An 18,803-nucleotide genomic window follows, 5' to 3' on the forward strand; every position below is an offset into this window, starting at 1 on the left:
TGTTAATATGTTCTGAATCTGTACAAAGAAAGGGAGCTCACATTATATTTATTCTGCTACCAACAACTGTTTCTACTTGAGATGTGTGCATTCAGGGAGAACAAAACTCCAGACCACAAGCATTCCATGAAATATATCTATGGAAAGTTCACCTTTTTTCTAAAGTTTCTTAGAGACTTCTCTTGATACTGTAATCAATTCATAGCTCTAACTCGATATCGCTGGAACCTCATGATGGAGTTAAATCCTTATTTTAGTTTGATGATTTATTGGAAATGTATGCAGGAAGATGAGTCAAATTTTGTCTCAGCTCTGGGCACTGCTCCAGAAATACCATTCTATTCAGCAATCTCACGGCTCTTGGCAGCCGTCAACCTCTTGCAGTTGCTACACGGTAACTTTAAATTTAATGAAGAATTACAGGCAAATATTTTTATCAGACAGAATTGTCATGGTGTGTCTACAAAATCATTACATAATGATTCTGCTGACTCTACTCTCAAGCTTCAGTAAAGCTAATGCTTGGAAGAAACTTTCTATTGAATCTGTTAGATGACTTATGAATCACAGAAACACGAAGGGCGTGTTTAATCTCATCTAACCTTGGACATCTGTCACATACTTGGAGAGATTCATTTGGCAGACTGCTGATATGCCCTGTGTAATAATATCAGTTGCACAATAAAAGTGTTGAGTTCTCAGTTCTCACCATTGAGAACAAAGTAGGTCTGGGGTGGCCAGCTTAAATGTGGACATCTGTATTTGTTCTGACAAATTGAATTCCTCCTGTTGGGTCAGTTCCTACTGAACTCAGCTTGGATTTTTGAATGTTGTCCTTAATTTCTTTGGCACCAAAGAGAAGATATAAAATTACAGGCTTCACAAATGCTTTCTCATTCCAGATATTTATTCTTCTTTCATAGTCTGTAGTTGATTCTACTGACTGGTAAGGAGAAGAACAAAATAAACAACAAATCTTTTATCTCTTCCTGGTCATCTAGTTTTCTCTGGGTCTTTATCCTTTAAAATCTGTGCAACTGATACACCAATGGGCATAGCAAAAGTTTTGTTCTGTTTGAAGGAATTGTGTGTTTTTACTATTTGTCTTTCCTGACATATTTTGTACAATTGGAAAAACCTTTACAAAAAAAAAGGTTTTTTCTCTACAAGATCTATAAAGAATGGATTAGTTTCTGAAGCTCCCTCTCCAAGGACGAAAAATTAGGTTAGTGTTAGTATCTAGTAGCATATCAGCTTCTGAATGCATGTCAGGTGGTATCTTTTATCAGGTTTTCTATATCTAAAAATCCTTAGTCTGATAAATATTAAATCATAAATAGAGAAGAATATATTATTGGATAGAAATCTGAGCCACACTCCAGAGTCCAGCCAAGTTTTGTATCAGTTTATTCATTTATTTTTTCTATACTTCATAGCTTCTTCACTGAAACATGACTCTGCTCCTTAGCTGCCCTTCAGACTAAAGCCTTCAAATGAAATCCAACCTTTTTAAAAACTTTCACAGGCTTTTTATAGCATTTGGCAGGAAATACACATGGGTGGGCAGTTTCTGCAAAGAGGTGAACTCTCTGAGTTCCTGATTAAATTAAGATCTCTCATGTATAAAAGCTTTCCTTTCACAATTTGGTTTGGTATCCTGTGCTGTGACTCAGCCTATCTCTGGTGCCTTAGAGATGCATTTCTCTTGGATCGCTGTTGGATCCATGTTTCTGCTAAACATCATTCATATGGAATCTTTACCCTGGTCATCAGAGCAGGTAGAAGTGTGTGTGTGTCAGCCCAGGCTGTGTCTGTACATGGTAGTAAAGGGCTGAGTGAAATATTTACTGCCAAGCTAAAATTCACTCATGTGCAACACACTACCCAAACTAACCCCAGTGAGAGGCAAGGCTCCTGCCAGGCTGGGCTGGATCTTGTGCTACTCTGGTGAGCTTGCAGAGACAGCTCATTTCAGGAGTAACTCAGCTCCAGCATTCTGTGCCTCCCTGCTCTGGGCTCAGCTGTTTGCTGAAGACACTGCTTGCTGTAGAGTGTTTTTGAAGTATTGTGTATTCCCTTTGGCAGAACTGTCTTGAAGTGGCCATTCAGCTAAAACTGTCAGAAGCTGCAGTTAACTTCCACAGAACCACAGAATGGTTTGTGTTGGATGAGGCCTTTAAAGATTATCTAGTTCATCCCCTTGCTATGGGCAGGGACATCTTCCACTAGACCAGCTTGCTCATCTCTGCCTTGTACAGCCAATATATTTTCTGGTCATCTAACATAGTTATTCCAGCTAAAACTAAGGTGATAGAGGTTTTGATGGTCACTTGTATATGCTTAGTGCTCTTCTTCCTGTTTTGCTGGGATGATGAGGTATTACCAAAATTATCTTACAGTGAGTGCTCTGTTATGTCCTACAAAGAAAAAGCCTTAAAGACAGGTCAACACCTGCTATTACAGCAACACCAAGAGTGCATTACGTTAATGACACACTGAACACGTGGCAAAATTTCAAGGCTTGCCTAAACTTTTAAAAATTCATGATATAATGGATTCTTGCTACCTGCAAGTTCACCTTGTGTTCTGTTGCCTTGATGGCCTGTGACAGTCATAATCCTTTTAAATCCAAATCATCATCCCAGTGCTGAAGGTGACAAGAGCTGTCCTGGCAGCTGTCTGACCAGCCAAGGGACCCAACTGCCATTAGACATCCTGATGACAACAAACCTCAGTGTGAACTTTCTCTCACCTCTTTAGCTTTTACAGAATAAATGAAAAATAAGTAATTCTGTGTAATTTAAAATGCTCTTGATGTGCATATCTTAAAATCACTTTCAAAAATAGATGCTGAAAAATAAGTTTGGTCTTTTAGGTAATCTGCACTTTGCAAAATTTAGTAATTTGGGGTGTAATGATTAGCTGTCTCTTTCAAACTGTTCTTTTGTCACCCTTCTCAGTAGGTTGTTGTTTCTCCAACAAAGTAAATACTCATATTGGCAATATTGAGTCAAAAACCAGGAAAAGTATCTTGATTTAGCTAAGCACTTAAACACATCATTGCATGATGTGTTTCATATAGGGGTTTCATCCTGTCTGACTTCTGCCTACTTTACTGCTTGAGTGATTTTTTAAATTAGGATAGTGCTGTTTCAGAGTTCCTATGCTTGGAGCATTCATCCATTCTTAAAATATTTGGGTAAGTCCTTTCCTTTGTTTCTTTAGAATCTGCCTTAGACAAATGGAGATCCCCAGTAGTGACAAGTTCAGCTGCATCCAGCAGAGCACAGTGCTGCCCTCTATTAGGGGTCCTGAGTGCAGCCTGGCCATACTAATGCAACTCTGTTATTTATGGCTCTGAACATGCTTAGTCAATTTAAGGTTGAAGTTGTTGTCACTGTGATCCATTATTTGCTACAGATATCCCTAGTATCTGCAAAGTGTATCTATGTTCTATGTTTTATGTTCTCACGCCTGAAATAGAACACTGATATGTCTGTCATAAATGGCCTAGCAGATTTATGAGACCATTTTGCCCTTTCTAAATTATAACTATGAACTAAGATGGTGAAACATGTAGTCTCTATATCCTCATAAACCAAGAGGTTCAGAGGAAAAGACCCTGTAAGCAAATGGATAGAAGTGAAAGTCCAATACTCCTATATCCAGAAATTTAGGAAAGGGAATACCCAGGTGGTTTATAGTCTCTAGGGATAATATTAGCATATGAAACAAAGAACATTCTCTTGACTACATTACTTCTCTGAGATTTAATACTAATATTTCTAGATGGTTTGTATTGATTTACTGTTATCTTCTCATGGTAAATATACCTTTTCTTTGGATGATATTTGCTATTTGAGAATGGGAGAAATTAACAAAGATATTTTGTAAGTTGCTTACAGTATGATCTACTTGCAAGCATGAATTTATTACTGCTATAAATGGTGAGTGTTTAATTGTGTGAGAGTAGAAAGATAACTGTCCCTGTGCACAAATTTTCCTGTGCAGTGATAAATTACCTGGGTATTTTATGTCGTATATTCTGTGCTATAGATTGTCTGTAGATCCAGTGTAATGCTACCCAAGTTGGTCTATGCCTCAGAAAAATGCCTTCAATAGACAACATTGTTAAACAGTTGTACTCTAATTCTTTTTCAGTATGGAAATCAGAGAACACACAAAAAGTCTGCCTGTATGCAGTGAGTTTTCCTTAAATTCTAAAAGTAAAAGAATAGGAGAGTAGAGAGATTTAAATAATTTCTATATTGTAATACTTACATGTTACTATATAGTAGAGGAGTACGTCTAATACTGTTCAGTATACAGATGTGTTGTGTATTAAAAGGTATAATAATCTGATAACTGCTGCCATTCCAGTATGAAAATGGGCATCCTCTTTAAAGTATCAGTGTCTAGCTCTGAACTGTAATTTAACCTATACACATTAACGACTGATAGTGAATTAAAGTAACAAGGTGCATACTCTTTAAGGATGATATTTGCTCTGATGATACCAATGAAAGGATGGTTTGTGGCAGTTGTGTGCAATGCTTGCACTCATGGCAGCGTTTGAAAGAAGGCTGGAGAAATTGATAGTGGTCTAGTTGCTCCTGTTTCACATTGAGATCTGAGTTTTGTAAGATCCAAACCACAAAATACTCCCTTCTCTCTCATCTGTCATCTGCTCCCTCATATTCATGCTATTAGTGCTTTCTTTTGTGTGGTGATGAAGAGCAGCATGAATACCTGAGCTTTTTCCAGGTATTGAATTTACCTTGGATATAATAATTGTTCACCTGAGTCTGTGTGGCTTTCAGAGAGTTTAAAAAATTGGCTCCAGAGAAGAGAATATATCTTATTATGTCTTTGTAGCCATAGCAGTTTATATCTAAAATAAAGAAGTGTGTAATTTTCCTGGAATTCCAAGGGATTTATAAATTCTTTAGCACCAATTATTTTGAAAAAAAAAATTCCATTTTTATAGTGTAGGCTTGGTTGGCTGATGCTTTTAAGACATGGAAAGGTCTTTAGCTTATACTATCCATACCACAATCTGAGGAACTTGAACACTTCATTTCAAATAACTTTGGGAACTGTTTATAAAATGTTCTGAACATGAAAGTCCCTGTCTCCTCAGCTGGTATTTCTGTGGTATCATGGTGATATCTCTTCTGAACTGTTTTGTTAGAGACTGACATGCTGGTTTTGGAAATTACTTAAGAAAAAGCCTAGAGAGAAGCAAAGCACAAAATTACTTGAAATTAGCATGTTGAAAGGGGAAAAGGCTTTTTGTTATGTTTTTGGGTGATTTTTTTTTAATAAGTTCAGCCATACTTGTATAAAAAGACAACAGTGCAGGAAGATTTGGTTTGTTCTTCACAGAATGTCTTCCTACAGGAAGTGTGGAAATTTATTTCTTTACCACCTGCAGAGCAGGGGGTTCACAGAGCTGATTATATCCAGTGGTGACCAGGTGAGCCAAACTGTTGCATGCTGGCAGTTGGTCTGGTAGGAACTGTGACAAAATAGGAACTCTTGTTTTTCCAGCCTCTTGGCAATTCAGGATACTTCCTGACAATAGCTCTATCTGCTGTTACCCTGCTGAGTTCTGAAGAACACAGGAAATAAGCAGAGGTATTTTGGATATTCCTGAAATTAATCAAAATAAGTCCCCATGGGCTGAATAATACAAAAAGATAACTGGGTCTGTTTGAAAAAGATAAGGTCAAGTATGCACAAATGCTTGGTGGTGGGCTGACTAAATATATACACACCTGCCCATATCCATTTCATATGACTTTGTTTCAAATACCTTCTTTGTATTGAATAGATTAAAGATTAATCCTCCACAAAATAGTATTTTTTCAGGTTAATTCATATAACTGTATGGTATAGCAGATATGGAATTCAGTTGGGCTGCCTTCTCAAATAGCAAGAGGAAAGGCCAGTTAATCAGGGATAAGTTAAATAGATTTCTGGGAAGTGAATGCCACATCTGCAGCTGAAGGGGTTTTAAACAGATATGAATATTTGTCCTTCTATATTAATTTTATGAAAATATTATCAACAAGCTTGAACAGAGTCATTATTAATCAAGAGATGTCACCTGTGTGTTTGTTAGGTGATTAAGGAATAATTAAATGATCATGCTTATCCAGGTGGATTTTTACTAAGGAAACAGGAAGAGCTTTAGCTCTCCTGTCCCCACTAGCAGACATAGAGTTACAAGATTCAGCCACAGGGTTACACAGCTCCCTTTACCCCAAACAGAGCTCTTTTAGTTTTGTCCTTTGTCTAAATAATGGGCTACGCCAGTTTAGGGTTCTTAGAGCCCCATATTTGTCTAAAGATTTTTTAGATAATCCAGGCTATTTCATACACTTCTTCTAATCTTCTAGGACATGGGATCTCTTGGGTTCATGCATTTCTCCCCTTTTTTATGAACTTAATGTCAAGTCTGAAATGAATTTGAGTTAATTCATTCCACTTCATCCATTGCAAAATGGCAAAATCTTTGGTTTTGGAGTTGCAATGAAGAAGAGACATTCCATGCCACTGAGCACATATAAAATGGTGAAACATTTGCAGTATTAAGACAAGTTACAATCAATGTCTACTCTTTTCTGGGGAGTATTTAAGGTTACTTCTAGAATCCTTTGAAGAGAGTGGAGAAAAGTTTTCCTGTGTGTTACATGGCAGCCCCCTTAAATAAGTGTAAGTGAGCATCTCTGCTGAAGTCTCCCTTTAGAAGTGTGTGACTGTTGTGATCCTTCAGCTCTGAAGTTTGGTTCTGTAACTCAGCCTGTATTGATTCACTGTAAATCAGGAGGCCCTAAGATCAGTGCTGCCTGCTAGGACACTCACTAAGGTTTAATATAACATTTCTTTCATTAACATTTACTTGGCAGGCTTTCTAATCCTATAACAATTTTTAGTTAGTTTCAAGGCTTCTACTTACTTTCCTTTGGTGAAACAGATTCTGAAGAAGGATTTTTTGCTATATATGTATAATTTCTATTCTGATCAATAACTAAAATATCTCTCATCTTGTACCTTTATTTAGAGTGATACTGATAAAAAGTGTGGAATCAGTAATTTGTTTCTTATATGCTGTTAAGAGAGACACAATTTCAGTTTGAATGGGAAGGCATGCTCTTTTAAATCAAGTCACAAATTCAGGAACAGGTACTATGTACAGGTATTGTCATTATGAATCTGCCATTTAATAACTTGTTTGGTAAAAAAGTTGTGAGTGAGGCTGTACCACTTGCAGCTCCTGCAGCTGCTGTATGTGGTAAAAGGGGAAGATGTTCAGTTTGCCTGCTCAGAATCAGAGCTTTAAAATGTTTAAGTTCCAAGTTGAACACCTCATAGGTGTTGGTGTGGAATATTTTAACAGTGTTACTTTTGCAGCAAACAGATTTCTATGTGTTTTGAAAGCTCATTTGCAATAGTTGATATTAATGAAATTTAACACTTGTCTTACTTTGCACTCTGACAGTCTGTATGATAACCTGTGGAAATTTCACCTTGTACTTTACACTGCCTTGTAAAAGTGCAGCTGTGGCTTTAGTTTAGACTGGCAGATGAAGCAGAGGGAATAAAATCTTCAGGAAGCATAATGGCTTTTGGTTTTAGAAGGTTTAAATAAATGAGGCAGTTAACTAGAACTTTAGGCAGACAGCTTAATTTTAGGTCACATTGGGAGCTTATTATTATTGCACATTAAATGCTTTCTTAGCCTTCTAGAGTAAATGAAAAATAAAGTTTTACAATTGCCACCACCACAACTAAAACAGAAACTAGAGAGAAAGCAAGCTCTGAGGAGGCTGGATAGTCCTCAGTTGTTTTGTGGTGTCTGATAACTTTTGGCTTTGCTAATTTCATAGAAAGGTTTTGTTGTGTATGAAACTCTTATCTCCAAACAGTCATGTCCTTCTAGAGTGACTTTGATAAAATGCTCTGTTTTATGAGCACACTCCAGAGCTCAGTAAAATATTTCTGTTTATTTCATTTAACTCAACTTCAACTCTAGTGCCAAGCTAAATTTTGATGAAATCGAGACTGTCACAGCAATTGATTCTTCACTTTTACTTTTGCCTTTAGTTCAGTGTTGACCCAAGGCATAGCAGAAATTTAAGCTGAAAGAGATGTTTATAGAGAAGATTGAAAAAATGGGATAGGAAGTTTCTTATCCCTCTCTGCAGGATTTGTTCAAGACCCTTATATATAGCATGACTGATTTCTTCCTTTTTTGATTGCCCGGCCAAGATATTTCAAAGTCTGTCTCTTATTTTTTTTCTGTCTTGTGAGGATGCAGTTTGATGTAATGTGACATCTCCTCCTTCCCCTGCCTATTTTTCCTGAGCAAACTATACATTGTTGGAACAATATGATAGCTCTATGTTTTATTCTGTGTAATGTCTGAGATAGCATGACATCATCTTTTGATTATATATTAAGAACTCTGTTCTTTCTGTTTCACTTTTCTGGTATTTATCTAAAGGCTGCTCTGAAGGTCTCTCTCTTTATGAGACTTTTGACAGGTCCAAGATGAGTAATTATTTGATGCTCTGCTGCAGCTGCCTGTGTCATCTCCCAAAATGGCTGCTGCTCTGTCTTAACTATTTGAAGCTTCTTGAAAAGTGATTTGTGATAAGTAAAGAAGGAACTCCAAGGGCATTAATTTGCATTTGATCCCTGTTGTTTTATACAAATGGCCTCTGGGAAATTTTATGCCATCCCAGTTTGCATAGACTTCTTAATCCATTAACATTTATTTGTTCTTTAAGTGATAGTGCCCATCACTCTTGATGCTCACACCAGCACCTGATGTGGGGAGTTAGTTACCCTGACTTCCTTCTCTTCTGTGCTCATAGACCCAGAGAGACCCTAAAATAAGACTGCCCTCATGGTTCAGAAATAAAAAAAGACTATGGGTATGTGAGGTGAAAGCCCTTTTTCTTTTTTTCCAATGGGGTGAAGGAGAGGCAAGGTGAAGGTTGCAGGGTAAGGTGTGTTCTTTCAAGTACTTATGTCAGTGTCAGGGACTTCCTGCTCCAGCTGACATATGTCCAGGATTGTGCATTTTTACAGAAAAATCTTCTAAGTGGCCTTTTTCTAATGAAGAGCACTGAAAATAAGTGCTATCTAATTTATCTCTTCAGTATCTGATACCTGAAACAGCAACATGCCAGTAAATATCTTCATAAAGATAATGGATCACTTCAGTCCCAAATTAATCTCTCAGCAAGTCATTACTGATGATAGCTATAATTTATGATATAACCTTGTTGCAATTGCTTTATCTGGTTCCCTGCTACTTTAAAATGTAACAACAGAAGACTTCTGACCCTCATGGCAAACTGCAAAGTCGTGTTTTTATCTTCTTTAAAATACATGAAAGTTAGATACCATGCTCTTTAAAAGGAGGCTGAGAACTAATGAAATAAATCTTCATGCAGTGGATTATAGAGGCTACTCACACAAAATAAATTATTTTATTATTAGGTACTGGAATAAGTTTTAAAATGCTAAAGTGCTTCTGGATTCTTGCAAAACTGTTTTATTGGGGTTATAAAGATTTTCCTGTGCTAAATACATATAAAAGAAATTAAAACACAGTTTTGTAGGGTGGCATACCCAAAGGGAAAAGAGACAAAATGACAAAAATGTTTTAGAGTTGACTGTAGTCTGGGAAGGATGACATCAAGATGACAGCTGTAGTCTTTATTTCAAAGAAGCTGAACACAAATAAAAACTTTTAAAAAAATTTCTTAGCTAAGTAAAACACAGTGTTTAACTCCTGAATAGTGTGTTGTGACTCTCTCCCCTCTGAGCCATGGCTACATGACCCAGTACTTACATGGAAGATCCATGCCAGAGGTCCTCCATCATGTGCAGTGGTTACTGCAAGACAGCTCTGCCTCTGCTGATGCCAGGGTGAGGATAAATACACATGGATATAAATGTAATACTATGTAATACTATTGCCTTCAGGTAAGGAGGAAGAGATGTGAGGGATCTGCTGTCCTATGTTGTGAGGAGTTTCTTGATGTTATTCTGTGACCTTTTAGCTCACTTATGCAAACCAGGTAATGATAAAATTGCAAATCCAGGCATTTGACATAACCTTTGAATCGGACATGAGAAGTGTTTTGAAGTGACATAGATAAAAAAATACAACAAAAAACTAATATAAATACAACAAAACACTAATATATACTTTGGTTGCAGCAGAAAGGTTTATCTTTCTGTTACTCTTGACCTGCTGTTTCCTTTCTGGCAAGATATTAGTCTGCATTTTAGTCTTTGTAGATGCTTTTGTTCATAGAATCCTAGAATCCTACAAAGTTTGTGTTGGGAGAGACCTGGAAGACTATATAGTTCCAGCCCCCTACCATGGACTGGGGACACCTTCACTGGGCCAGGATGCTCAGAGCCCATCCAGCCTGGCTGTGAACACCTGCAGAAATAGGGAGTCCACAGCTTCTCTGTGGAGAGGTTTCTTTCCTATTTCTAGAAAAGTATCTTAGCTGTATTTCCACTCTTCTGGGCAGTCTAGAAAAATTTCATTTTTCATCCTGCTGTCTCCATGCTCTTGTGTGAAAGATAATCTCATTACTTTTTTTTGAACGTAGTTGTGTAAATGCCTCATAGTTATAGAAAGCATAGAAACCATACATTTTACATTTCTGTATGAAAAAAAAGATGGGCTAATTTTACATATCTTATGTCTAGCTCTTGATTGATACAACATAAAAGTAGTGATACATTTTGATACGACAATGTCTTCAGGGAAACTGTTTCCCAGCCTCTTCTTTTTCTGTATTTTGTAGCAGAGATTAGCCAGGCAAAAGTAATTCCAAGTTAGCTTCTGCATATTGCCTTGCAAATATCTGAGACAAAGTATGCCTGAGCCTTGTCAGCATTTTCCATGAGTCATGGAATAGCAGCTTTCAAAAAAATTGTTTATTCTTGCTCATTGCATTAGCAGCAGGTGAACTGGATTACAGGTAGTCCTTTTTTTCCTGTATGTCTTGAATACTCATATATTTTGTTATATATATATATATATATGTTATATATATATAAATATATATATATGAAACAGTATATATATTCTGACTGCCTCAGATATAAGGTCTGCTAAACTGAAAAAGTGAACTTTCAGAATTTACATGATCCATCCAATGGTGATGCTGCTGTAAAACTGGGCTTTTCTAATTTCTAATTTATGATTACATAAAATGTCCATACCTGTTTCATATCCCAACACAAAGTTCCAGGCACAAACTTATCGAATATAACACTCTCATCTGCTATTAAACAGCAACAGGTGGTGGAAAATGAGATTTATATAGTTCACTGATGAAAACATAAAAAGCTGTAAGAGCCATCAGATGAACAAATGTGTACTCACTCATACATTGACTCATTCATTGGACATTAATGACCACATATAAAATGAATTTAATGCCACTCCATCTCATTTCCCACACCAACAATTCACAGCTTGGACTTGGATGAATTGGCAGATGCAAGAGAGCAGCCAAGGGTTTGTGGCTATTATGAGTGAGCATAGCTTGGCTGGAGTGTAATGCAGATCAAGGCAGCACATGCCTGCCAGATATTGTGTTTGAGGAGTTTGTTCTGCCATTTCCTGTGCATAAACAGTTGCCTTCCGTCCCCACACAGCGTTTCCCAGAAATTCTGGAATGTCTTATCGCATTCTTTTAAGACTGATTTCCTCCCATTTCTACCTGTTCTCAAGGTTTTATTTTGCCATTGCTCATATGTTATGCCCTGTGGCCTCTTTAATCTTAATGGGTTTTTTATGTGTTTATGTTGTGTGAGCTCATTTCTGTATACTAAAATTCATGTTAGTTTTTTAATATTCTGTACAGGTAAAAAATTAACCCATTGAGATGTTTACTCTGTATTAAATGTGCTATTCCAGTTTCCAGTTAAACTTTGTTAAAATTACAGATATGATTGCTGTATATTTTTGGGGTATAAAGAAACTTGGTGTTCATATGTATTAGTGACTTAAGACTGAATTCAGTAGAAACTCTTTGAGATGTCCATTAGACCCCATTAATAAATGAAAATGTATAGTGCATTTTGGAGAAATTATGTTAATATTCAAAGTATTTTCTCTGAAAAAGTAATAAATGGTATATACCTCCTTTTGTTTTGTATCTTCACTTTATTTCTTAATCATAATTTCATGTTATCCTTCTTCATTGTTTGCTAGAAATTTTTTTCTCCATGTTTTTTACTCTCAGAATTAGGCAGCTATTCCCTTTTAGACAAACAGTACAATTCTTACTAGAGCCACCTTTTTAAAGACTCTGTATCTCTACTCTCACTGTGTTTGTTAGATATACTACAATTTTTGTCTGCAAGTTGTTTGCTGCTCTTACAAACCTTCCCAGATTGTTTAGCTCTGCTAACTCTTTCCTAGGATACTGAGATTTGCCAACCTGAACATGTCTTCCAGCACTGAGAACTGTTCTTTTTTCTGCCTAAGAGATGTCTATAAAATAAAGTACTATAAGGCAAAGTACTTAGAAATCAGTGCTAAACAAAGTAAAGGACAAGCAAATCAGAGATATGGAAATAGCCTGAGGCAAGTATGCAGGCAAGGACAGGAATGCAGAAGGTGAAATACTGCACATTTGGAGATTTGAAGATGGTGAAAATACTGATTATGAACTTGAACTTTTCCCAGCATACTTGAGAGAGAGTAACGAGAAGGATGTGGAAAAATGGAAAAATGTTTCATACTAGAACTAGTAACTGCATATTTATTTCCTGCAGGCCTTCAGGAATTTTGCTGTTTCCACAACAAAATCTGCAGCAAATTCTTTTTCCTTCTAAGCTTTTTCTGTACCAATTTCTGTAACATTGCATTAACAGTCATCTTCTTACTCCAGCTGTACAGACAGTGCTGGCTGGGCTGGAGTCACAGCCTCAGTGTCACTGCCCAGCAGTTAAGACTACTTTATGCCTATTAACCTTCCTTTTTCAGATTCAAATCTATTTTAAAAAATGCATTTCCACTAAAGATCTATGTTACATATACCACACTTCAGCACTGAATATTTTCATGCCCTGGATGGCTTGCTAAAAACTTCTTATGCAAGTATGCAGATCACAATGTCTTTTTATCAATATTTTGGGTGTTCCATGATGAGTCCAAAGGCAAAATAAAGATTTTATCATTAAATAGGTTCTCACAGTACCCATTAAGACAAATCAATTATCACAAACCTAAATTAGTTTGTAAAGGAAACAGGATAAAGCAGAAAGCCCACTGGGGATTTCTAACATGGCTGCTGCAGTTCTGAGAAACTGCACACCTCCCCTTTAATTTTATTGTTCAAAGGAATAAACAGCCTTCACCTCAAACTGCAGGAATGCCTCTCTGAATTACAGAAGGAATCAAACACTCTAGGAGAAGCCAATAATTGTCAATACAAAGAGAAAAAAAGCATTTATTAGGAAAAAAAGAAGAATAGTTATGATTAATGTCTTCTGTTTGCTCAAGCAGTTTTGATTTATATGGCAATTTCATACCTTATAATTATGTATTCTTTCATGTGGTACATAAATTTGCAAATACTCAGAGTGGCACATGTAATGCCTCTCTGTCCAATGCTCACATTTCCCACTGGCATGCTTGGAGGTGTTGACTGACCATTTTGGTTGTAACATTATATTGAAGGAAATATTTAAGATAAGGCTCTGAAATTTTTATTTTTTCCATGTGTTTCATGACTAATCACAGACCAGGAATTGCTAAGTGACTGTTGGATGGCCATGATTACATGATGCATGTACATCTGCACCAATAACTGTGTTAGGCAAGGTTTTATTGTGATTGCTGACACTGCCAATCATCATCACAGCAATGAGACTATTTCTGGTTTTTCCAGTCAGCCTTCCAAGCTGAAGCTTGGATAATACAAAATCATAATCAAAGTTCTAGCAGCAGTTCTAATTGTGCACAAATCCAGTTCTGGTGTCTTTCACTGCTAAAACTTCTCTAGAGCCACCAGTCCCTCCCAGCAAGTCTCACCTTGTGTCTCCCTCAGCATCATGGTCTGATGAATATCTTTATTCCCCTACAAGTGTCCACAGTTCTTACCCACTGTGTCCCTTCTGTTGTAGCCCTTCTTTTCCAGAGAAGTGAGCAGCTGATATACCCACTGCCTCTCAGTTTTCTCTAGCCTCTGACTTCAGTAAATCTCCAAGTAAATTCTGCTCCTGTTCTCCCATTTCTTGCATGGTCCAATCCAACCTAGTTCAAATTATGCAGTATTAGGAAATCAGTATTACATTTTTAGGCTTTCCCCAGTTTCAGCATTCCCCAGTCTTAGTGTTGCATGTCAGATGATACTTGCTCTTACCAGATTCTATTTTCCCTTGGGATCAATGCTTTCTCAAGTGTCTGTGTAGTTCTCTGCCAGGTTCTTCAGGAAATTCCTGGAGTCTTTCTGCTGGAGATTGTTTCAGGAAATCCTTAATGATGTCTAGTTTCCTAATTCTGCACTTATTAGCTCTTATTGCCACTTTGTCCTTGTATTCAGGTACAACTGCGAATCTCAACCTATTGTATTCAACAAGATCCATGAACTTTTGACCTGCCACAGCTAAGAAAGTAAAGTGTAAGAGTCTCAAACTAGCAGAATGATTAAGTGGGAACAGTCTTCATTACAGGTGGAAACACTATTAAATTACTCTTGTTTCTCAACTAAACTGAGCAGTGAAAAAGTTTGTTTCATCTTTAAGCAGTTAGTAGTAGTCAACAGAACAATGTGAGCTTCTGCAAAACCAAAGACTTTTTGTCCAATGAAGGCTGGAAATTGTATTCAGTTTTATTTTTTCTCTTCAAAAATCTGTACTGCCATAAAGACTTGCTTAAATCTGATTTCATCCAGTGTCTGCCTGTTTGTCATTCAGAATGCCTCATTATACCAGCGCTGAGCATAGGCTTGGCTAAAATCAGTGTATGAGGTATGCAAGCAAAAATTTGTGGCTCTGCTGATTTTCTAGAAATTTGAATATCTTAATAGTGGCGAAAGACTTTCCTTGAAGAAGATTCAGAGAAATACACCATTTTCTCAAAGTTCCTCTAATAAAACCTTCACAGCAAAGCATCTTTCGTGACAAAAAAGCTTTCATAGCAAACCATAGAAAACTTTGGTTTTAAAAATGTGACCAGACTCATGGAAAAAATGGACAGTCTCCTGAGGAGACTTTTTCTCAAATGGTGCAGATGTCATCAAGTATCTCTGATAGCAATTAATCTCCATGTTTCAAATACAATTTTTGTAAGTATTTGTTTTCAGAGAGTGAGTGTATGATTTCCCCCAACACCATTCCATTTAAACCAAATGGTCAATATTCTTCAGTGCTTTCAGTTGTTAATAATTTCATTATTCTTTCTGAAGCATTTTGATAAGGAAAACTATAGATGGCACATACTTGATGATTGCAGAGTCATAGCTTTTCATTTTTCACGTTGCTAAATCCATTAGCATTTTTGTAGGACTGTTTTATATGAGTTGGGAGAGAATGGGAGCTGGTAAGGAGGACACTTGGCTGGGAGTAATCTGGATGCACTCTTGAGTTCAGAATCAGCCACTGCTGCTGTTTTATGGAGCCTTGCTATTGTGGAGCTCTGTAAAGCATATGGAGAAAGCTGTGCCTGTTCAATCAGTTATTTCTTGAGAAAAGGCTTGATATTTCTGTTAGTGAAGCCTTGAATATAGCCTTATTTAAGCAAGCTTTAGGTCAGACTTCTGCTTTGAGTCTCTAGACCCTCACATCTTGAAGAAATGCTGCTGCTGGAAATTAGTTTTTCTCATGAGCCACTATTAAATCCTCCTCAACCTGAAAAGCTAGTAATATAGTAGTAGGATTTTTCCTAACCAAGAATTTAATTGAAAGGGAAAGAAGAAGATTAAAATCAAAATAAATGGTTTAATTTACTATGGACTATCAGCATGAAAATTTGTAAAGAAGTTGTGCATTCCTGGTTGACAACAAAAGCCCTCAAGTACATCTATTCATATCTTGCAATTTTGTAGTTATTGAATGATTATTGACTTTAAATAAGTTTTCTGTGGGGATAACAACTTAGTTTTAACTGAAAATGTGTGATTTTTGTTTGTTTGTTTAGGAAAGGGATTCCAATTGAACAAGTGAAACATGCTGATAGAGAGCAGGCAAAGCGAATCGTTTACTCTGTAGTTTATGGAGCAGGTAGGCATTTTTAGAAAAAACCCAGCCACTGTAAATTTATACTTTATTCATCATTTGTATAAGTAGACTGAATTTATAAAGATGAGTAAAAGTTTATCAGAGTATTGCATTTATATTTTTATCCAGTATTATCAAATTATCTACTCAGTATAAAAATTAAGAATTTAATGTAGTTACATTGCCATATACAAAGATTGTCTGATTTTGTATTTATTTACTGCTGATATAACTAAAGCATATATCTAATTTTGAGTGGACTTTTTAATTAACTAATTAACTATAATTTTCTTAGCATATAGACAGAGATGAGAATAACTGCAATGAAATTTTAAAAACTCCATTATTGTTTGAAATCACATTTATAGAATCAGAGAATGGCAGAGATTGGAAGGGACCTCTGGAGGGCATCAGATCCAGCCCCCTGTTCAAGCAGGGCTGGTTGCCCAGGCCTGTATCCAGATTTTTAGTGTCTTCAGGGCTGGAGAAAGGGCTCTTCAAGGCTCCACAGCCTCCCTGGGCAACCTGTGCCAGTGCTTGCTCACCCTCACAGTGTAAAAGTGTTCCTTTACTTTGAGTCTTAATGTTTGCTGCCATTTCTTTACAATTGCAGAAATCATGCAAAAATCCACTGTTACCCATTCTGCCTAAGTCTTGACCAGGTCCTAGATAAGTCAAGATGTTCTTCACACTTTCCAAAACTACCTGCTATTTCTAAATGATGCCCCACACTCCTTATCCTTTGTACATGCCTAGAGTTACCTTTTCTAGGGAGATAAATGCAGGTATGTCATCAGCCTAGAAGCTCTTGTGAATTGGCTTAAGTGAGCACCTGACTAACTTTCTTTACAGAGGGTGAGTTCTTGAAAAAGTAATTTAGGAAATCAGAGCCTTGGGCTGCAAACTTTATGTAACTTGGAAACACTTAATGTTACATCTTGAGTTCCTGGTTGTGAATGCTTTCTAAGCCATCTTTTGCACTGAGTCCTTGAACCAAAGGCAGAATCAGCCAGGGTATTCCATTTATCATTTATAGCATTCAGTTGGGAATAAATGCATCAAATTCAGTTCTCCTGAATATCTTTTTTATGTTTAGGGGTGTGTGTGTGTGTGGGCATATGCATACACACCTGCATTTTTCCATTAAGCTGTATTGCATTTGAAACCTCTGTGTTTAAAATCTATATTAAAGAAGCCCAGCACTTGTATCCTACACTGTAAATTTAGACCTCTCTGTGCTGAGACTGGAATCAAATCTTCCATTTCCCACCTGAATGGTTTCATCACTGGGTTACTTTACAAAATGCCAGCATTATGACCCCTGCCCCTTGGTCCATGCAAATGGTACACATTTCCTATCTCTTCCCTTCACTGTGGGTGGAACAGGCAGATACCAGATATAATCAGAAGAATCACCACCAGCTGAATGCCCTGTAGTTCTGTATATAGTCAGAAATGCCTCAATTCCTAGGGCTCAGTAGAGCCTGTGTCTGTCTACTAATCTATAGAGAACTTTAATGTTTACATTTAAGCACAGTATTGGCACTCCCTCACTTGCTTTGAACCAGGCACTAAAGATTTCAGTGCAGCAGTGCTTGATATGTGTCTCCATTTAATTGTTTGCCTTGTGTCCCTCTCTCTCAAACAAGGGCAGTTGAAGCACCTCAAAGATAATAAGAAGTTTCCAGTTCATTAGAAGTGTGATCAGATCCTAATTAAGACATGAAATGATATCATTAAACCACTTAGATGGAAACTGGGCCGACAAAAAGTAATTGTTAGATACCTGAAATTGATGGTCTGAATTCCACCCACAGTTTGTCTCCCTTCAAAAGACAGCTCACTTTTCATAAATGAGACATTTTTAATACAACTGAAGAGTGTGAATAATGTTTCTTTTAGGATTGAAAACTACAAAAACACTCCCTGAGGAGCTTGCCTGTATTATGCTTACAGGAGCTAATAAAAACCTTTCATGTAGTAAATAGTAAGCTTTTCATTTTCTTTTTTTTTTCTTAGGTTGCATGTTCTGTTTTCTTAGGTTGCACTTGGTTCATGCCTTCAAGGTCTTTTCTTAAACTCTGAAGGATAATAAAGGAAAAAGAAGATTGGTAATTAGGAAAAAGCTTTCACCTAGAGGGGTGGTTGGGCCCTGGAACAGGCTCCCCAGGGCAGTGGTCACAGCCCTAAGTCTGAACTAGAGTTCGAGAAGCATTTGGACAACACTCTCAGGCACATGGTGTGACTCTTGGGGTGTCCTGTGCAGGCCCAGGAATTGATCCTTGTGGGTCCCTTCCACCTCAGGACATTCTTTAAGTATTTTTGGTTGGTTTGGAGCTGTTCAATTCACCTGCTTCTGCCTTAGTCATCTCGTAGAACTAAAATGCAAGCAACTTAAACATCTGTAAAATAAGGAATTCCTTCTATTCAATGGCAGGATGTTCAAGCCCTGGACTAACACTGAGGGCTACCACAGTGTATAAATGAAAACTAATGCTATTTTAAATTTTGAAAGATTATATTGCAGAATG

General features: G+C 37.0%; 1 protein-coding gene across 1 annotated transcript in view; it reads left to right on the forward strand.

The window, feature by feature from the left end:
- POLN (DNA polymerase nu) overlaps nucleotides 1-18,803 on the forward strand; it is an 87,439-nt gene that overhangs the window by 37,335 nt on the left and 31,301 nt on the right. The window contains exon 19 of the mRNA XM_063158098.1: nucleotides 16,193-16,275. Within this exon, the coding sequence (XP_063014168.1) occupies nucleotides 16,193-16,275 (83 nt within the window). The remainder of the gene's footprint in view (nucleotides 1-16,192; nucleotides 16,276-18,803) is intronic.

This window comes from Melospiza melodia, chromosome 5, assembly GCF_035770615.1.
Source record: "Melospiza melodia melodia isolate bMelMel2 chromosome 5, bMelMel2.pri, whole genome shotgun sequence".
Classification (NCBI taxonomy): Eukaryota; Metazoa; Chordata; class Aves; order Passeriformes; family Passerellidae; genus Melospiza; species Melospiza melodia.